General features: G+C 40.0%; 1 protein-coding gene across 5 annotated transcripts in view; it reads right to left on the reverse strand.

The window, feature by feature from the left end:
* CRYBG3 (crystallin beta-gamma domain containing 3) overlaps positions 1 to 22,494 on the reverse strand; it is an 85,916-nt gene that overhangs the window by 59,518 nt on the left and 3,904 nt on the right. For 4 of the 5 annotated variants that reach the window (XR_012577665.1, XR_012577667.1, XM_014273463.3 and 1 more), the window contains exons 2-3: positions 12,566 to 12,644; positions 377 to 804 (exon numbers count right to left, since the gene is read on the reverse strand). Coding sequence is in view for 3 of the 5 variants with exons in the window: in XM_014273463.3 (XP_014128938.2) it covers positions 377 to 804; positions 12,566 to 12,644 (507 nt within the window). In the remaining 2 variants the exon portion in view is untranslated. Of the gene's footprint in view, positions 1 to 376; positions 805 to 1,331; positions 1,352 to 12,565; positions 12,645 to 22,494 lie in introns of those variants that run through there. The other variant, XM_074531339.1, reaches the window with a different exon arrangement.

Consider the following 22,494-nt stretch of genomic DNA (forward strand, 5'->3'; position numbering starts at 1 on the left):
AAATAAACTAGGAAAGATGATTTAGAAGTGAGAAAACCTTATTTGCAGAAGTAAAATTATTGAACTGCTGAGATATAAAAAGAACAAACATTCAAGTTTTTATATAGGCCAAAATATGGATGGAAATAAGTTCTTTACACTTCTTTTCTTAACATATTTGTAAATGCCACATCTATTCAGGAGAAGCCTAAATAACTTCTTTAAAGTTATATTTTGTTGCAGTTGACTTCTCCCCTGCTCATTTATTTAGGGCAGTTGCAGAACTGGAGTTCTGCACAAAGTCAGGGCCACTCCAAACACCCTTAGAAATTACAGACATTTCTCATACACACACACACAAACATCAACATATTTAATAACAAATTCTAAAACTTACTTTTCTGTATCTGAGGATTGTTTCCAGCTTCCTTGAAGATCCCGTGTGTTATCTTTCCCAATATTATTTAAGATGGCATCATCTTTATTTACAGAATCCTCTTTTTTCCTAGCTGTAGGCTCTTCAATTTTGGGGTGCTTTGGCTGCATGTCCTTTGGAAAGGGGTTTGTGCTCTGTAAATCCTTTTCACATCTGTTGGGTTCATCTTGGAAGGTAGAGGATTTAGATTCTACCAGAGAAGATCGTGTTGCAATATTAAATAAGCTTCCAAGGAAATGAAAAAAGCCTTCTCGGGGTTGCTTGTCTTTATCTGATGTTTTGCTTCCAGGAGTCAGACTAGGAAGGCTATTGGCCTTTTTCAGCTCCTCCTGGATTTCACACTTGCTAAGCTCTTCTGTGGAATGGTTCTTCTCTTCATTTTGACAAGCCTAAGATAAATACAAAAAGCACACAAAGATGATGGTTCCTGTCATTTTCACACATTCCCAAATTCCTTGATTTTAATTTGCACCTATGCATCGTATTCCTTTCAGGAGATCTGTCATTTAACAAGGTTAAAGCCCACTGCTTGTTGTTTTCTCTTTTTGTACCAAAGAGGACCCTATTCCACAAAAAGTAAAAAGGACTAGCACAGGCTAGAATATTCCCAAAGCAGCTGCAGTGGAACAAAAATACAAGACAGATGGTAACAATTGCTTCAACTGGCATCAAAAACATGGGGAAGAAGCAAGGAACAGTTACTTCACACTTCAGACTAATCCCCTCAGAAAGCACAGCTTCACAAACAAACCTCCATGTGCTTGTGAGAACAGCTTTCAGCTTGCAAACGCAGGCAAGAACACCAGAGCCAAACACAAACACCCCACAGCCTTCTGCACTTCTGAAAAACTGAGGAGAATCAAGAACAAAACTGGGATAAAACAAACTCAGCACACATCCCAGAGGTGAATCCTACCTATTATCCTTAGCAACTTGATGTTGAGCCCTCTGGCCAGCTCTCCTTCAGCGGCACAGCTGTTTCCAAACGGATCTGTTGCCTCCCACAGTGTCCAGCACTCTTCCCCTGGTTTCACAAGCCAAGGTCCTGCAGAGCAGCAGCCCCGCACCTCTGACCTTCTGCACTGCCTATCAGTGACCTGAAATGAATGAGCACCAGGCAGGGCTTCACCTCCTTCCAACCACATGTTCATTTCTGAGCATCTACACCCAGAGGCAAGGCAAGCTCTGCTCCTCACCAGCTCATGCCCTTGAATTTCCCCTGGGCCAGCTCCTCTCAGAGATCCAAGGACTGCTGTCCAAGCTCATGTTACTTCTGTCAAGACCATCTGCCCAAAAGGGTGATGCAACTTCACTGGAAGGCTTCACAAACACCACTCACAGCCACATTTTCAGCTTCACTATCTGCAAATGTGTTTTTTTCCCTGGACTACAGCTTTCTGGGAAGCACCTCCCTCCGCCATCCCCACCCTTTGTAGTGGGTGCCATAGGCTATTGCTGCCTATTTTATCTTTACAGTACAACCCTGTAATTTCAATTCCTGATTCAACCCAGTTTATTAACGCAGATTAAAGTTACCCCAAGCTTTTCTCAGATGAAATCTATCCTGCTCAACAGGAGTGGGAAAGAACATGAACAAAAAGTCCGATGCAAATTTTAGTTGTGTCAACAATACATTTGGATAAGAGTAATTGTTTCAAATTGGGCAACACCTACACAGAAAGCTACTATTTCCACTAGGTGACCAATCCTATTTCTACTTGAAGTAATCTTAAATAAGCCAGCAGGCTTATTTGTTAATAGGCCACCTGGGATCATGTTAATGATGAAAAAAGTGTTTTAATGAACTCAGCTTCATCCTTGGGGAACAGCAGTTTCTTAAGAACTTTCAAGATATATTTAGTGATACCAAAGCAGTGGTCTTTAAACTTCAAGCAATGCTTTTTTACCCTAAAAATACAGAGCAGATGCAATTGCTTAATATTAAAAGATGCATGTGTTGGAAATGGAATTATTTATTGGAACTGTGAGGATAGAAATTGAACAGCACTAATTTGTCCTTGATAAATCCACACATTGTCCATTTTCTATGTACAGGCAAGACACTTGTAGAACCATATTGAACTTCTAAGTAAATTTTTAAAAGTGGGCTAAGTCAAATTCTGGCCTTTTTTCATCCCACCCGTGACAAACCTCACCACTCCCCCCACACTGCTCTGATCAACAGCTGATGCATCACAGAGGGGTGCACTCACCCCTGTGGGAGCAGAAATTTACTATTTAGATGTCAACTCTACCCAAACCCAGCTCTGGAAATGAAGATGCCAACAGTGCAGCTTGGAGATGTGCCACAGCTCTTGCTGCTGTCTTCAGTATTAGACAAGTAACACATGAGCCTGGAATGAACCTCTTGAATAATTTACTTCATCTCAGAGGAACTGAGTACTTTGCATAAGGAAATACAAAACAGAAACAAGAAAACAAAATTATTTCCAAAATTTGATGAGTGAATGATTCACCATGTCAGCTTCTAAGTTGTACTGTCATATTTTCTTCCTTCACTTTGCCTAACACCTCAGCATTCTTCAATGCCAGATTTTAATTTAACTTTAAGTGAAGGAGGGCCTTTCTCTACAGTTTTGTGGTTTGTACCATTCTCACAGATTTGTCCAATCTAAAAGAGTACGTCACTGCAGGAAATGCACACAAATGTTATTCTTTTCTCTGCACAGCCCTTTTAAGCCATAAACATTTATAGTGAATATTAAAATATTTATGGAGTTAACAACTAAATGCATTAACTATAAAAGAAATAGTTACATTAAAAACCTGACAACAGTTTAGTTTTATAAGTGTTTTTGTTTGTTGTTTTGCTTGGTGTGGTTTTGTCCATTTTTAAAAACCATTTCTACTCAGAAACTAGTGGAGGGTTTGTTTTTTTTCCTATTAGGAGCGGAGACATCAAATATAGTTAAATCTCTACATGTGAAAATCCTCTCTGAGCAGCTCTGAGACATAACACTTGTAAAGACTGTGCTGCTTATTTGTAAGCATAATTTATGCCCTGCTTGAAAAGCTGTTTTGTAGTCTCTGCTTCCAGAAACAGAAATCTATTTAGAATTTCCTTCCTCTTTAATCTTCCTTTCTTTACTTAACTTTTGGTAAATCAAAAGAACAGGAAGCTTTAATATGAAAGGGTCCTTCCATACCTTTAACCATAAACAGCGTCTTGCATGAAAAAAAGCCACAGAGAACATTTACACCGTGCTTATTTGAAGATATATGTGGATATGAAGTCTTAACACAGAAACTATGCAAATCCTTCTTTCTTCCCTTCAATATAATCAATCCTACTTTCCATATATTCTCCCTCCTGCTCCACTTTGCCATAACAGACAGCTTGAGCTATTGGTATTTCACCATTTGCACACAAAATCTCAATTCAAAGTCTGAAGCATTATATAAACAGCACTGCTCCTGCTGCAGATTTTGAAGTTGGTATTTTAAGATGGTGCCATATTCAAATGGCTGAGACAAAAGCACATGATCTTCCCTTACGAGAGCCAGCAAGCCTCTAGCACAGCAGGAGCCTTCAGGCACCAGCGCCTGCTGAACACGCAGCACGGTGGCAATTCCACAAGCCAGCACCACAGAAACTTTCACTGAGCATTCCCCATGCCTCTCTCCCAGTCTGCCTCTGACAGAAGCCCCTAGTGAGCACTCAGGAAAAAAAAAGCTAAGGATGTAGGTTTTCTATAAAGTAATCCATTCTATGGTACATCCCATCAGTTGTCAACAGTCAGAGCCTCTAGCAAACTTGACAGAGCATTTGATTCCCTGTCACAATTAAGCTTGAGCAGTTTGATATTCACAACATTGCAGGAATATCAGTGACTCTTGTTTTACCTACACTTCATGTCATCATTCAAAGAAAAATGAATTTAAAAAGTCCTCTAACAATGTCACAGCAGTCCAAATAGTTTCTCCGGTTCACCAAGAAAACTGGTTTCTGGATGGAAACCTACCTGCTATAGTGCTGTCTTTCTGCTCCTCTTGGTATGAACTGTCATCAGTCTTCCCCTTGCCTCCCCTTTCCCACTCTCTGTGAGCTTTCCTGCTTGTGACATGCTTCATGAAGCTTTAATTAGCTTTTAGTCCTTTGGCAACTCGTTCCTCCGAGTTTCACTGAGCAAGCCCTGCGTGACCTCGCCTGACCTTGTAGCTGAACTGAGGCTGGACTGGATGACACTCTGGGGTCCCTTCAACCTGAATTATCCTATGGGCCTGTGCCCTCACATGCAACCAGGCTGGTGTGGCAGACTGTGAAACAAGATTATGACTTCGACCAGGTGACAGAGGAGACTGCAGCAATAAGTGACCCTGTGTCTGGGCACTGTGCTCCCACTTTGCTGCGCTGAAACCTGCCAGCTGGGGCTCAGGGGACAAGCCCCCATGCCATGTCCCAGGCAGGATAGTTATCCCAGCTGAATCATCCTCTCCAGGCTGGCAGGATAGTTATGCCAGCTGATTTATCCTTTTCAGGCTGTAATCCACTCCAGGCCGCAGCACGGACACCCGCCCTTGGCCAGCTCTACCTCAGCAGGCAGGCCCAGCTGAACAACCCCTGAGATGTCACAGCATCACCCTGGGGAGGCTAACCTGCCAGGTTACCTCAGTTTTCCTCACCTCCTGCCCAGCAGGAGGTAGGCACCCTTGTAAAGCATCTTGTGACCACCCTTGTAAAGCATCTTTTCTCAGCAGCTGGGTGGCTGAAGCTGGAATTGCCAGAGGTTCTCAATCAGCAAGGGCTACATCTGTCTGCCAAAACTACAATCTCTTTTATTGCCCTAACAAGGGAAATGAAAGCATTACCAGCATTAAAACACAGATCTCTGTGAACAAAGCGTTAGCTTGCAGCCACAACTGCCAGACATTTGGGATTTCCCTCCCCATGAATGAATGCTCATTACCAAGCAGAAACTGCAGAGAGCCGTGCAGGGACCTCTCAGGCCGCCTTGTCCTGCGGCACTCAGAGCACATCCTGCCTCCTGCACAGACACCTGCTACCACCTCATGTCCCCTGCACTTGTGGGAGAAGATGGCCTGCCATCAGAAAGGGAGGATCATCACTAATTCACCCCAGGGACTTCCAACAAGTCATTTAACCCCAACACCCTGATGTGAGAACGGGCCACGGCACTACTCCTGAGTTTCTGTTTGCTGGCATTTAGAAATTAATTAACAGCTTCGGGCTCAAGTGCTGGGTGCACAAAGTAGCACATGTAGGCATTGCCACATATAGAACAGGAAAATTAATCTTGTTCCTAGCCTTGGCTTTGACCTTTCAACACCACTGAGATGGCTGCATTTCATTTAACAATTATGAGCATCTCATTCAGTCTGAACACGGACACAGTATATAAATTCTGTGTGCTAAGCAAAATCCACAGCGATAGAGCTGGGGCTGGTGGCAGGATAGTTCATCCCCACAGTGCAGGTTTTTCAACAGATTTTCTTTTTCTGGGAAGTTAAAGCATCTTTGGTGTAGTCTCCCACTCTTTCTCAGTGAGTGGGGCACACTGAAGTGCCTTAAATCCACATGTGAAATAATATTTTGTTCTTTCAAGTACCGTGAGGAAAATCTTTTAGGCTTGTGCAACCAACAGGAGGCAATACATATGGAAGCCTAAAGAAAAACTACTGGACACAGTGAGACACAGATGAAGAACAAAGCTTTTCTACGGAAATTAGAATGGCATTAAGAAAAATTCAGGCTAAAGTACTATCAGATAGTGAAATGCACAATAGGAACCCCTAAAAGTCCACTGTTGCTAATGGTCATGAGCCAAATGGATTGAAAAAACACATGGGTAAAGTGGGTTTTTCCTATTTAAGCCAGTAATTCAAGTGGTGGTGTAGAAGATGTAAGGGAAGTCCACCATTGTAAAAAACTATTTAGTCTTTCCTAAAACTCACCTTTTAACTAATGAGAAAAAGCAAAAACCCCTCAAAAGAAACAAAGAGTGACTTGGGGTTTTGGGGGAATTTAAGTTAAAGTTATGAACTCAGTAGCTCTACAAATACCCAATTAACCTGAATATTTTGGTTTTTTAATACTGTGAAGTTTTCCTTCCACATCCTCATTTCTCTGCTTGGTTTGAGATGCAAAAAATCAGGTCATGGCAACGCCGGAAGACAAAAGTAACTAGAAAACTAATGAAATCATGGCATCACCATAATCAGGAGTAAAAATTAACAACAGGAAGAGACATTTAGTTAAACTGTATCAGTTTTGCATTTTTAAAAATAAACCTATTTAAAGTCAATGACTATTTAACATTTGGAAAGACAACAGCATCTGTTCAAAGTTCAGCACTGGGATTTTGAAAATTTGTTTATCCATTTGAATTCTTGAAACAGCAAGGAGTCATTAATGACCATTTAATTTGTCAGATGAGGAAAGAAAAGATGAAACAAGCATTCTCTGAAACTCTATAATATTCTCCTAAAATCTGAGGAAGTATCCAGAGATACATTCCCTGAGGAGAACAACAGATAAAGTGGTCGGGGTGAACATTTCAAATGAAAAGGTAGAAAAAAGAAGGTACAATTTGAAATAAAGTTTCTGCTGGGTCACCTTCACAGAGAATTTTAAACTCAGTGACAGTCTCTAGAATGACCAAATTAACTTTTTAATTTAAAAGTTTCTCTTCACACCATTTGAAGAGCTGCTTGAAAATTTTCCCTTCTGAATTGTCTCATTGAATTATTTTAAAGCTCTGATTGAAGATTAAGAACTGGTACTCACTTCTGAGTATGCAACCATCACCTCATTACTACAAGGGCTACTGTAGAGCCAGAGAGAACAGAATCAAATTGTCTGTTTTACTTCTGTTCTTTCCCCCAAACTCCTCCAGTACTACAATTCCACTGCCTTTTAATAAATATGTTTTCACAAACATTAAACAATTTTTGTTCTCTTTTATTTGACAATTTCTTGAAGCTGGAGATTAAAAAAAAAAGGTGAAATTTACCTTTTCAAAGGAGAAGGTGACAGTACACTGGGAAAGGGATAAGACAGTGTGACTTCCACCTGCACATACATTCTATTGGCAGATTATAGCACCTGGCACTACACTTCCGCTTTATTGTCTGCTGGTTTTCTGAGTTAAACAGACCAAGATATAAAACTTTTTTCCCCCCACCCATCCTGAAACAAAGTTTCCTCATGATCCCTTCTTTGAAGAACAAAAGTAGTAGAGAGGGAAGCACGTTTCAAGATCATTCTTTCTAAAAATCTTCAATACTGCAAGGGAATTTACCAGAACTTTAGATGGGTCGATCTTGAAACATCCCCCTCAAGACATTCAGCTGTTAACATCAACCATCAATTTAACAAAGTATCCTGGGAAACTAAAAGGTACCACCTATAAAATTCCATTTCAACAAAAGTCTACATCATGGCTGAGGAAAAAAATATCTGCTTTCAGCTTTCACAAGAGAAATATTGATGGTACAAACTCCAAAACAATTTTTGTTTTATCTTTCATTTGCTGCTGTGAACAGTGACAGCAAGACTTTTAAAAAGTAACCCTCAGGTTTTTAAAAAATTCATGGCTGGCAGCAATAGCCCATCTCCCTTGACTACCAAAAGAAAAAGCATCCCTCTCTCTGATTTCTACTTATTAAGTCAGGAATTTAGCAGGAATTCACAGACACCCTGAGTGGACATTACTTAGATAATTAGTGATGAAATTTAAAATTATGAGATTTTTGAAATAAAATCAATGTAACATAGAACCATGACAATATAAATCCCCACCCCATGCTATATGGAAAAATGTATGCAGTTAACTAAGACTTTAGGTTTAATTTTGATTTCTAACTTTTTTCTAAAACTTAAAACTATAGTCAGAATAAGGGACATTCAGTAGGAACAGCAACCTATATCCAGCAAGTTCATGGGATTTCTAAACAAGTCTTGTGTAAACTGGCACACTGGATGAAAAAATTGGTGACGGAGAATTACAGCACAAATTAGGCTGAAAGGAATGTGGTTGGGGAGGTCATGCAGTCTGTGCTCCTGCACAAAGCAGCTCTGGTTCATCCAGCTTTGTTTTGAGTATTTCCAAGCATAAAGATTCTGCAACTCACTTGGGCAAACTGTTCCAATATGTGACCATTTTTACAGTAAAGGGAAAAAAAAACCAAACAAAAAAACCAAAAAAAACCCAAAGAAATAAATTCATATAGGTGACTGGAATTTCCCATGTTCCAACTTGTACCCGTTGCAACTCCTAAAAGAAGCTGGCTCCATCTTATCACATAATTGCAGTCCCTGCCATCAAAATTTAATATCATGTCTCCTGCTTAAATACAGCCATCTTTATGTTACCTTGAAATGAAATTCATGTGAGAAAGCAGAGCTACAGAATAATCTCTGTTTTCCATGTTCACAGTGTACAGGAGTACTTGTCAGAGGACAATTAGGTACAGGTTTAATTTGTAGCACAGAAGCTTTAGATGGCATGTTAAGAAAAAGGGTTTTTAATTATAAGGTCTATGAAATTGGTAGAACAGTTGTCTGATGAGGTTGGAGAGATCTTAAGAGATCTCCATCCCTGGAGGTCTTTGAGAACGAGTCAGACAAACTTTTATCAGGGATGACATAGATACAGAGATCTCACCTTGGGGCACAGGAGCAGACTTGATAATCTCTGCTGTACTTTCTGCCCTGAGTTTTCTATGAAGGTTGAGACTGTCTCAGGTTAATTCAGGCTGGAGCCTATGGGCCAAATGATGGAATGCTTGATGCTACTGAAATACTGTCACATAAATTACATAAATTATACATTTGGTGTATCAAATTTGCACTTATTTTTTGGAACTTTTGCCTGACACAGCCCACATGGTGGTTTCTGTGTTGAGATGCTAAAGAATTCCTTCCTAATGGCTTATGGAAGAATGGGCTATTTTCTCCATGCACTGCTACAGGAAAGCTACCCAGTGACCATTAAACCCTTTTTCAGGGAGCATTGTTACAATATTCCCTTTGAAAACAAAGTCCCTGTAGCACTAAAAGTGAGGTTAATGATACACCAATGTGCACTGGACACTCTGTAGTGCAGACACTTAGCACACTAAACATGAGGTTCGAGAGCTGTTTACGTGCACACAACCATCTGTTCAGCAATCGCTGCTCAAACGGAGCGTTTACTCAGAAAGGACACCCTTTACAGCCCTGATTCAAAGGAACAGGAGCATAGCAAAATCTGTAAATAAATATTGGGAGGGGGTGGCATACTTTCTGCAATCAATTAACAGACACAGCAAATACATTTCAGTAATACTTTCTCGAAAGTGATCAAGTGATGACTGATAAAGCCCCCCTTGGCGCACAGAAAAATCAGGCTTAATATTTTCAAAAGGTGCATATTAAAATATCTTTCCCTCCTTTACGAGCTAAATATTTCTCTGTATGGAAAAAATAACAGGGGTAAAGTACAGAAGTGGTGTCTAAAGTGCTCAGAAGAGTCAAAGAACCACCAAAGCTCAGCACAATTGCCAGCTCCACTCACCCAGTCAGTTATAATTTAGACATTCGACCTTTGCTGCTAAATCAGAGACTTGCAGCTCCTCTGCTATTTCGCCCCTGGCCTCCTGCTGAGATGGCCAATGAATATACAAAATCACAGCATGGAAGTCTATCAGAAACAGGATGGCTCATTAACTTGGTGACAGCTAACACAGACACAACACGGGTTCACTTTTAGTTACCATCCACCTGAAATGCTCAGGTAGAAGCACGGCTCAGAGACGTGGACATGCTTGGAAACCAGCCCAGAACTGATCCAAGTATAGATTCAGACATTCTTCACAAAAAACCACTTTCCATAACATTTTTTTTGGTCAGCCTACAGTAACCTTGATGATTGGATGAAAAAACCTGAAGCAGCTTTTAATAACACAGATCACACCTCTCATAGAATCATTTAGGCTGGAAAAGACTCTTAAGATTATCCCAACACCACAATTAAGAAAGCATCAGTTCCCTCCAACTGCTCAAGCACAGTCTGGTGGTTTTTGCAGAGGACAGTTTATTTTGGCCAGTGTGATGCTACCAAATTTCAAGGGTACTGGAGACAGCAGTGAGAAAAAAAAAACAGAAAAAATATTTTCTGCAGAAAATTTGGTGGATGGAACATCAGAAAACCAATACTTTCTCGACTTCCTCTGAGTAAGTTTTTACTATTTAGTTGTAATTTCTGTGCACACAAGATAAAAAGTTAGACTGCTCAAAGTACTCGCTACTCTGCACATGAAACTGCTCAAGTGTATCACAAGGTTTTTGATCAGCTTAAGAAAGAGGAAAGTTAGACAGGAAGCTCTCAGTACAGCTGAAGAGCCAGCACATTCTGCTAGTATGAAAACCACACCTTCTTCCTAAAGCCTATACAAACACCAGGCATTATTTCTAAGATAATGTCACGGTTTTAGGCTTTTTAACATAGGTCTGAAACAATATAATTAAATAAAAGGTTATGGCAAGAAAAAAAGGAGATGAGATATGTTGGAAAAAAACTTTACAGCACTAATTTTGGCACCAGCTTTTAGTACAGTGTGATAAAAACATGAGTTCTGAGTAGAAGACTACTGAAACAGATTCAGCAGGAAAGATTCAGAATTGTGGCTTTTTTAAATTAAAAAAAAAATTAATCAGATTTAGTTTTTGGCAAGAAAGAAATACTCTTAGGTAACTTCAACTTGCTATGCTTGCTTTCCTCCACCTACACATCCTGCTTCTTCCTTGAGCCGTAGCCCTGTTCTTACTTCCTTTTAAGCAACTCCTAGTGCTGAATCCTGAATGCTTCCCCTTCCTCAGCCCTGTCCTGGGGTGGACCCTCCTCCAAAAGAAAATCTGGTTTGGAATTTTTCACTGACAGGACACAGAAAAATGAGATTTTTTTTAAACTGAGAAAATTTTCTTCTATTACAGTAGCTAGAGTCTTGTCTGGTTTATCAGAAACCTTTCTGCCTGCATTCCAAGGCATAACATCAATGATTTATGGTAATAGGAAGCCATGCAGTGGCATTTTCCAGGAGCTCTGAACTGACAGAGTTGGCTTGGATCCCCCAGCTTCTGAACAAACATTGTTTCCAACCTTGCTGTAGACAAACCAGTCAAAAATGGAATTTTATTGGGCAAATAACCCTGCTGGGGTCCTTATAGAGGCAAATGCAAAGCATCCAGCTTTGGTGAAGCCCAAACAAATGGTCCCTGGATACTGAGGGTGCAAATACACAGGGACTGTGGGCCCTACAGAAGGTGAGCACTTCCTTTTCCATGCACCATGAGTGCTCAACAAATGCAACATGGGATAGAAATCTCAGATTAAGTGTGCTAAGAAGCCTACAAATAAATCTGGCAGACTAGCCAAGCCCCTTTTGGGGAAGCAGCCATGATATTATCTGCACTGCACTGAGACAAGTCAGAAAAGGAACAAAAATTCAAGCAAAATTGCTTAGTGAGTGGATCACTAGAACAGCTCAGTGCAAGGCAAGATGTGACAGCAGTTATCACCTGTCCTGTACATAGTTAGTTATGGTATTTGGCTGAATCTAAGCACAACTTTAGAGGTGTGTCTGGTGCCACAGGAGAAAGCCCTGATGGCAGAGGAACATGTCCTTTTCTTGCAGTACAACTCTTACAGGACAAGACAAGCATGATTAACACGGGTAACTGCTGAGGAGCACCCGACGTACAGACAAATCTCAGCACAAAGATCTTGCAGTGCTCTGGCTGCCAACCAGCAGGCCTTCAGGCAAGCACAGATTTGCTGGTTAGATATTCATAAATTATACAGAAATGGTACTTTAGAGCAATGCCTGAAAACATGGTTTGATACAAATATTAGTTTTCTTCTTCACTGGCAAACTTGCACTGAAGTCCCAGTTCTTTCCTGTACGTAAATACGTGGAATTTGTTTAAGGAATGTGAAGCACAAATAGTTTTCTGTCTTCAGCATGTCCATTAGAACCCTGGCATAGTGGACCCTAACCCACACTATGGCAATCAGTGCCACACTGCATCCAACATCCAGGAGTGCATCCAACATCAAAACTCGAACAAATAGTCACAAGCAGAGGGGACAGGTTTTACCTAAAATAAATATAAGTCAATAAAAATCTTACCTTCAAAAGTGCAGGCAGAGTTGTGCTCTCCTTTTGGCTGCTCTTTGAATTTATGGCTGCGCTCCCTTTGTTTTCAGAACTGAAAAACAAAAATATTTTGTAACGCTGAGTACTTGCATTATTCAAATCCTCTCTCTCAAGAGCCAAATATTTAATTTAAACACAAGAAAGGACAGAAAAGCACATTTTCCAAAACAGTAGTACATACTCTGCAGATATTGTAACTGAAAAAACCAAGACCCAAAAAGCTGAAGACAGAACCACAATGACTTTTTCACCTCATACAGAGGTTTTTGAGCTCAAGCACTCAGAAACAGCACACAGCATTTCAGCTCTTTGAACTGAAAAATAACAAATTTCCATGCCTGTGTATTATTTTTCAACTGTAATTGAACAATGACCTACCACAGCAGCATTCATTGCCACAGGAGCACCTGGCACAGCTGGCCCATTCTGAGGCCTGTGAGCAAGAGGAATGCACTGCTGGGGGGCAGAACCATCCCAAATCACAGCCACCACATTGAACAATTCTCCACTGAACATGCCCCAATGGGCCATGCAAATGCAGAAAGAATTTGAGAAAGGGAACTACAGGTATGTATTTATTAACAAGGCAATGCCTGCTGTTCTATTTCAAAAGTCAGAAGGCCAAAATCACACGTGTTCTTATGGGAAATTCACTAAATTCATTCAAATTTTATTGAGAGTTCATCTTTGGAATGAAGGGAACCAACTCCCTGCCCTCAGCCCCCGTTCTCAGGACAATGCTTACACACAATCCAGCAGAGAACATTTAAATAAAAACCTTTATGCTACAACCAATTTAAAAACTAATACATTATCAAGGAAAACATTAGGTGATGTTAATGATAGACATCAGTTCCTGCATTGTGTGCCACTACATGAAGTAAAATAACTTCATGCTAACATATCATACGAGTAAGTATTTCAGTTAATTAATAATCCCTTTGAATATCCTTCTTCATCAGTCTTAAACATTTAACTTTGCTATTGAAAAATGCACAAGCCCTCATTTCTGAACTCATGTAAAGAGAAGAATTGAAAGCTCTTTAAATAAAAAAACCAATTATTAGCAGTTTGGTGATATTCTGCCAGGATTTGGAGAAGGAATTAAGATGCTGCTGTACTCCTACTGCTCCTGAATGTAAACCACAGGTAAGCACATGTCAGTAAGACTCCCAAAATGAAAGGTTTTCTTCCTATTCCAGATTAGCCATCTACATTCAATATACAGTGATATACCGAGAAAATGCAAAAGCCACTTTGACTAAATGTAAGTTTCCTTCTCAGCTGCTCAGAAACATCATTCCCTGAACAAAAATGACAGTACAACTCTCTTCATTTCAAGTTTTTCCAGATCTTTCACATCTTTTCAGATGCATCAAATAAAAACTTCTTCTTCCCATTTAGAGATCATCTCCAAGTTGAAAAGCATGTACTTTCACATCACCTTAGGTAATCTCTCTTAATGCATTCATAAACACAAAGATGCTTTTTCAGGGACAGCATCAGACTGAGAGTCTTGGCTGTTCTTTGCCTCCCTGGAAGACAGAGCAGATGAATTAATATCCTGACCTGTTAATTTCTTCTGCTGCTAATGTGTTTCGTGAAGGAGATGTCACAATCACTCTGGGCTCTGGCACACTAATAAAAGTGTTTCTCTGTACACAATTTATTTTCTCTCTCCTAGTTTTTGTTTTGTTGTTGGTTTAAAAAAAAAAAAAAAAACAAATTAAAAATCAAAACACCCTTCTCAGATCTACGTGGCTTTTCCTGATGTTGATACATTTGACATGAACTAAGATTTCCTGGACTTAAGAGTGGAATAAGGAGGTTCCACAAATGAGATCCTTGCTTTCATTAAGTCCTGCCAGCATACTTTACACCAGCGTTGAATTATTGCATCACTTTGTTTTGCTCATATTCTTCCCTTTATATCATGTGGTTTTTTTCCCCAAAACTTTTTTCATTTTCCTACTTCTTATTTATATTTCAAATACATGTCTGAATTACTTTCTTCTAGCTAGCCATAGAAATTCCATAGCATACATACCAAAACTGAAAGAATGCAATTCAGCAGATAAGCATCTTAAAATCAACAAGTAAAAAAAAAGTATCAAAACTTTCCTTTCCACTATAAAATAACCCTAACTCTGGAAGCATTTCCCCACACCCTTTCATGGTTTATATTCTAGTGTTTCTACATTCCTTAACCTTTTGCTTTAGGGTGTAGTTCCTCAAACATGCTGACTTTGTCAGCAAACCAGCTTTAGAAATCTCTGCTCCTTCCTCCTCAGCCTCAGTTATCTCTACATCCTTAACTCAGCCAAGAAGGGCTCTCAGTGGGGCGACATTGGTCAATAGAATCAAGAGGTGGGCAGAAGCTTCCTAGAGGAGAAATCCAGCCTGTGATCCAGTTTAGAGCACAGTGAAGGGGCAACAGATGTCACTCAGCAGGAACAGGAAGGACAAACCACTGCCCCTCACATCCCCACAGAGGCTGCTTGGGGTGAACCTCCTCTCCCCTTAGACAGGGCCCAGCTCTAAATGGTTTCAGTTTTACAGCACAAAAGCTTCTCTGCTGCCCAAAGGCCGTGTGGGTTGATTAGGATGAAATGGTTTTGTTTCTCTCAAAGAGGCAAGGTTGCCTTTTCCAGTGTGAGCACCACAGACACAGGGGCTGGGCCACACTCAGAGCCTGGGCCTGGAGACCCTGCTGGTTACTGCTCATTTAATTCACACAATGCAACTTAGCATTCCCCACAACAGCTCCCTACAAATTTTAGGGCTTTCCCTCTTCTCATCATTGCATCCATGGCATCACTGTGACCTAGGGTTACAGCTGTATTTATAAAGTTTGGCTCCACAGAGTTTTAAGCTTTTCCAGAGCAGTGGAAAAGCTGGAGCGTGTTTTCCTGGAGCACTTTGCCACGGCAGGTACCACCAATGTTTTCTCCATCTAAAGCTAGGCTTGTGCTCAACCACCCCCCTCTCAGGAGAGCACTTCACACTGGTCCAGTCAGGAAGACGAATTAATCTTCAACTCTGTGCTTCACAAACTACTGTTATTACATTATACACCCAGAAACAGGCCTCTGTTAACCCAGCAATTGACTCATCTTTGCTTTTAAGAAGTCAAAGAGCAAAGCGTGGTCTTAGGAAGAAAGAAAACATCTCTACCAACTTGCTTCCATGGGCTTCTTACCTATCCAGGCAATCACTTACAAATTGTCACAACCACTTGTTAACATATTTAGACAGATACTACTCTAATTTTATAGATTTAAAGGGAGGAAAAAAAAAAAGCATGGAAATACTAAATAAAAAGACACTGTCACAATTAATTCTACAAACCCAAGCCTCTCAGACATGTAATCTACTGCCCTTCTGTTGCTATTTCTGCTAGACCTTGCTTTTTCTCTTACATATTAGTGCATCCAACAGAGATGGATTAATCTTTAGCGAAGGTTTAGAGGAAAGTTAGAGGGATTTCTTCTCCTCAGCTGTCTTGCTGCTCTTTCTACTGTCTTGCCAGCATGCCTAACCTGATTAGCATCACTCTTATTCTCTAAATAATCAAGATTAAATTTAAGTTACAGAATGGTATCTTTTGTATCTATCTCAACAAACCTTTCTTTGTGCCATTTTCTATTGCTTTTTGTTCCTCTGCTGCTGCCTCTGTTTTGACCTTTCTGTATTACTTGGACAGGTGGTGTCTGAAGCAGAAGCAGGTTTGTGGTCCAAGTTTTTAATCACTACACTTTGAAAAGAGAGGTTAGAGACTGTTATGAGTAAGACATGTTCAAATTCTGCATTGCTGCTCACACAAAGAGAGATTACATGAGGGATTACAGCCAGCAACAAAAAAAAAAAAAAAAAAAAAAAAAAAGGCAATTTAATGGAGCATATTTAAGTACAAGCTTTCAAGGTCTTTTGCAACAGCCTCTAAAAACAGAACAAGACAATTACAAACAATCACATCTTCAAAAGGCCCTCACAGCATTCTGTATTTTGTGAGAAGTCTGCTTCCTGCACCCTTGTCCTTCATAACAATCCCTCAGAACTCGCAAATTAAAAGCCCATCCCCTTCTTCCTTTATTAATCCACCCCACCCATGTTATGCACGCAGCAGATTGTGAATGTGTTGTGACAGATAAAAAAAAACAAGCTACAGGAAACATACAAGGAATAAAGCACAAACACCCAAGTTTGGATGAGACTGACCACATGCAGAGTTCTTCAAGCTGAAAGTAATTACTGAGATATTTTAGGTTCCTTTTATGAGCAGAAGGCAGAGACTGCCTGGTGCTGTTTGGGAAGGGGGAAATGAATGGGCACTCCCTTAAGGAAACGGGGACAGCTGACTAAAGCTGAACCTCAGTTCAGCACCACCACAGCACCTGTGGATGCTGACATGTGGATTTACTTCTCCCAGGGCTTTGAACCAAATCTCTCCCAATGCAGCAGCTCCAGCACTTATTTTTCATGCAGCCACATGGAACCAGCCAGGTGAGCGCTCCAGCATTTTGCCATCTCCTCTCTCTTGGGGACAGATGACTCCGAGCAGCCAAACCCACCCTGCTACCACATAAGGCTGGCACTGTTTGCTTTTAACTGCTCCTCTCAGATTGACTCAGGAACCATTTAATGTGAGACCTGTAATGGTAAGAGAATAAGCAATGCCCAACCTCAAAGATGTCTTTTAGGTTTACTTTCTTTATTTCAGCATTCTGGGGTGTAATTACAGCTCCTGAGCTCTGCCTCTCCTTTCTGTCTGAACAAACCTAACATCTCTCTCTGGGAAATACACCTCATGTGGTTCTGATCTCATCACTTCTTTCCAACTTTACTTTGTGCCAACAGTTACACGTGCAGTGCTGACCTCCCAGAAAGATATTTCAATGGAGAAACACTGAAACAAGAATTTCATCACCTAGTACTTAAAAATCCATTTGTGCAAGAGCCTCCATGAAGAATGTAAATGAGTGGAAATCCACATGTCTAATAACACCATCAAATATAGATGTGCAAGACCTCGATGAGGTTCCAGCACATTACAGGAATTCTCACACCATATCCACAAACCAGTAGTAGTAATGAAATTTTTATTATAAAACTGCAAAGAGACATAGGTTGCTTAGTATTGGTTAATTTCTTTGTCCCAGTTTCCGAGTGGGAATTAAAAAGATGACTGCAAAAAATTCAGACTTTTAAATTTATATATATACATACATACATATATATATATATATATATGCACCAGTTACCCTGCTTGCCATACAGACCCTTATGATTACTGCAGCTGGCCTCCTGCATAATCTGGATTATGCCATTTCACCAAGGGAGACCTGCATCAAGCCTTTAATACATGCCAAGAGGTTATGAGCCTTGGTTGAAAACCAACAAACTTTGGGAAAATTACCACATCTGTAAATAAGACCTTTCCCATGTAAGCTACTACTAAATTCACTACTTATGAGGCTTAGCTACTCAAGTCTCATCTCTCAATCAATCTGCATCTATGTGAGATTATAAAGGTCTCAGATTCAAATAACCCCTTGAAGCCACAGGTCTACTATAACATAAAGCACTTCAATCTGATTTCCCTTCCAGTTACATTCCTTGAGGCAGAGTCACTCCTCAAAGTTTAACATTGTCATTTCTAAACTAAATGCCACTGAGCTACTTCACTTTAGTCTGTGAGGGAGTTTTTCCAGACATCAAATTGTTCTGGAGATCTCTTCAGAGCCCTTTTCAGTGTGCCAGCATCTTTCTCATGATAAACCATGGACACCAAAACTGGACTTGGTGCTGCAGTAACCAAAGCGTCCACAGAGTACACGTGGTTTGTTGTTTATACACCCAACAATCCTGTTTTCTTCTCTGAGCCACCACTTTGGCAGCTCGTGTTGAACTGGCTGCCAACCACGGTAACTTAGTTTGTTTCCAATGTCATCTACATGGTGATTTCCATACTCTTCACTCAAATCATCTGCAAACTTCACATGCTACTGTTTTTCCTCTTTTAAATTATATGTGAAGATATTAAATTGATTCAAAGATACATCCTTTTCATTTTCTTCAAACAGATCAAGTACAAGATGATTTATGTCTGTTTTTTTTACAATCCCCTCTATGTTGAGCTTTAGCCTGCTGTTATTGCACTTGCAAATATTTTAAGTGGGGCATCAGTGCAAAGTCTTAAGCATTTAAGGATGAAATTTCAGCAGCTTGTCAAGGAAGCTGTAATCTCATAAACAAAACTGCACTTGACAATTCCCTTCTTTCAGCGATGTTACAATCAATCCCATGGTTATTAACTTCTCAGGTCTCCTGGCAGACTTTGTAAATCAATTTTTCTATCCTCCTCCCTTAATCCAACTAAATAAAATAGACTTTAAAGGGAAACACCTTCCTCTAGGCACTATCATCACACTTGTGAAGCCATTTGTGTGCTGTGCAGCCAGGAGAACTATCAGAACCTAATCTAAAAAGTCCATTTTTTAAGAGGCAAACTCCCAGCACGTACCTTGAGGAATATGAGCAAAGGTACAGTAACAATTTGTTAAATTACCTGAAAGGAAAATATTCCTGTAAAGCTCGGTGGCAACAAGATATGAGGAAATCAACTGGAGGAAAAAAATTGGCTTGTGCATCAAGTGTCAGCTAAAATATATTAGTATTTAACAGAAAATAAAACTGCTAGCATTTTAGAAGAAAAATACCCCAAAGAATTAAATGGGTTTAAAGGTCTTTTCTCTGTTTCCCTCCCCCCAAAACCACAATATTGCCTTTTTCTGAAAAGCCCAGAAATGAGAAATTTCCAGTGAACTTCTCAGCAAGATTCCCAGGCTGACACACTTCTTGAGAAACCAAATATCAGCAGCAGTGACAAAAATCTGCCTCTAGTCTCTGGCAAGGCTGTTGGGGTTTGTATTAAAGAGAGAGGGAGAATTTTGCACAGAAATTTGAATGTGAAGTTTCTGGCTGCTGCTTCTGTGCTTAAGCTTAGGCCATACACATAGGGGAGATGAACTGAAGACATTAAGACAAATGGTAATTATAAAAACAATTTATTGAGTTTGAAATTAGAGGGTCAAAGGAAAGCAAAGCTGCTATTTCATTAAAAAAAAATACAGAAGAGAAACAGAGGAAAAGGAAAAGAAAGCAGAGAAAGATAAGGAAGGAGAAAAAGGAGCCAGGAGGAGAAAGCAGGAACTTAGGCAGAAGAAGTGTTACAATTGCTGATTAATGTAAGTGTTGAAATACACAAAATGTATTATATTCAATTTAACTACCCTCATTTCGAAACTGGTTTGATTACAGACAGCAATAAGCAATTTAGATTGTTTTAACTGAAACAATTTTTCCTCTCAGACCTGTTTCTGCTGCTGATTTACATACTGTTCTTTGCTTGTGCAGCAAAGCTGGGTCAGCCTCACATTCTGCAATAGCAGCGCTGTGTTGCATGGTTTATATCAGCTACACAAAGTATGCTAGTACTAAATGAAGACTAAAACAAGCAACCAGAACTATCATGGAAAATAAATACATCCGAAAAATCACAGATAGGGCATGTTTTACAGTGAAAGTTTACATGAAAATAATTCAAGAACCAAACCATGTCATTACACCGAATATGTACCTTTAAGTTTAAAGGCTAGAACTAAGAGATATAAATATGATGACCCTTGCTAAATAACTTAATCTGTTTTTCATGTGAGGGAACTGAACAGCCCTACAAAGGCAGGAGAAAGAAATATAAATGTTTCTGAGCAGAGCTTACTCTGTTGGGCAGTGTGATTACACCAGATTACATCAAGGTTTTCCTTCTGGCATCTGTCAGGCACAGAAACCAACACTGCTCTGGGATCTGCTCCCTCTTTGCCAGCCTGACTGGTCAGACAGTTCCCAGCATTCTCATGACATAGATATGTTACTGGTCACCAACACAAACACTTGGTACAACATCACAAACAGATTTACAAACCATTTATTAAGGTTAAATTTAATGGGGAATAGAACTGTTTGCAAAGGGCATGTTTGTGGTGTGGGGGATTGACAGTGGTACTAAAAAAATAGCATAAAAATAGGAGATATTAAAAAAAAGTAATCCAGGGTAGCTTTAAAGCAGCAGCAACTGGTGTTCTGATAAACAGAGCATACCAGAATTTAAAAAAGATTCATTAAGGACAATCACTACAGAAAAAACAAGCAAGAGAGACTGGTGTCACCAGCAAAGTGCAGCAAGCTCTTCTAGTCAGGCTGGAGGAAAAAGCTTTTGGTAGAGGTACAGAGGGGCTATTTCAAGAAAATACTCTCCAGAACTCAAGAATGCACTCTCCAGAACTCCCATCTTTGCCCACAAAACATATACCACGAAGCATCCTACAGACACCAAAGTTCCCTCTTTCATTTTGAAGGCATACATCTTCCATTCCTACCAAAATAAGTTCTATGGCCAAATTTGCAGCCTGTAACTGATGATTAAAATAAAAGGATGTTATCACTCTAATTCTTCCTGCCTTTTCTGTTCATGTGCTCACAAGAAATAACTTCTTCCTACATTTTTTCCCAACACAACACTGTAGGTGAAGTGCAGATCCCCAAGGTGTTTACACACTTAGGTCTCAAGACCTCCTTAAGCAGAAGGAAAAATATTTTATCAACTTAAAAAGCAGTGGAACATTCAGAAAAACAACATTCTATTTCAAAATAAGGCAAGTCATGAAATCACGGTAACAACACTACTGGAGACTATGTCTTGTGTCTGGAAACTGATATGGGAAAGTGAAATGAGCGAGGAAGGCAACATTTCCGACCTTAAGTCTTCAAAAGTGATACTGCAAAGCCAGTTAGAACGGATAAAAATTATATGAGAAGTGAAAATTAATACACCAGAAGAACTGAGTTAAAGCCTGAGCAACCCAGTGCTGGGCTACTGTTAGCAAGTATAATAGCATATACTACCTGAACTGTATAAAATCCAAAAGCCCCTCAGAAATTAAAAGCAGGAGCTGGGTTTCCACCCTTTCAAGAACTTACAATAATTAGAAATACAATCCCCACAGCAACATGTTTCAGAATCTTAATTTTTTTCCACCTGGGAGCCTTTTGTTCACTAGAGGAGAAGTCCAAGGAGTTCTGATCTTTGCAAAACTCTTCCTTAAAACCACAGACTTGTAGCTGTTTTGGAAATATTTCTGCATTAACTCTGGCCCTTATGCCAATAACTGGAAAGGGAGAGAGAATGCTGTTAACATTTAAAATAGTGGAAAAAACGTTGCTTTGTTTCTTCCAAGGAGCTGCTCTATTCTAATGAAGGCTCTAGTAACATTTCCTTCAGGAAATGTCTCTCACACACACACACACAGCTGCTGGCCCTGCTCCTCCTGGTCTCAGTCCCACAGACACCCAAGTACGAGCTCTGATCAGGCAGGCAGTCCCACTGCAGTGCACAGGATTATTTACCTGCTTAATTACAGGCAACCCCTCTGGTACCCTGCTGAACCAGGGCCTTGCACACTATTTGGAATTATCCTGCAATGGAAGCCATAACAGAAAAATCTAGGAAGCAAAAAAGAAGAAAGAACCCCCAAATTAACAAATGTACAGAAAATTTTCATAATGCACCTTACTTAGGCAAGTCTAATTTGAATTCTTCTATATGGTTGGAGTATTGCCCTTGCTGGTTCCACAATCCCTCATGCAGACTCATAAATAAGCTAGATTTTAACAACAACACAAAGAATCCTGCTCTGGCTTTTGAAAGTAAAAGGTTCATTACTAGAAAGCAGAGACTGATGTTTCCAGCAGATAATGGATTTCTTCAAAGATGCCAATGGCATCTGAATCAAACCCAGCCAGGAGGCAGCAATTTCAGAAGCACTAGGTTTGAAATTTATTAC

The sequence above is a fragment of the Zonotrichia albicollis genome, chromosome 2 (assembly GCF_047830755.1).
Source record: "Zonotrichia albicollis isolate bZonAlb1 chromosome 2, bZonAlb1.hap1, whole genome shotgun sequence".
Taxonomy (NCBI): domain Eukaryota; kingdom Metazoa; phylum Chordata; class Aves; order Passeriformes; family Passerellidae; genus Zonotrichia; species Zonotrichia albicollis.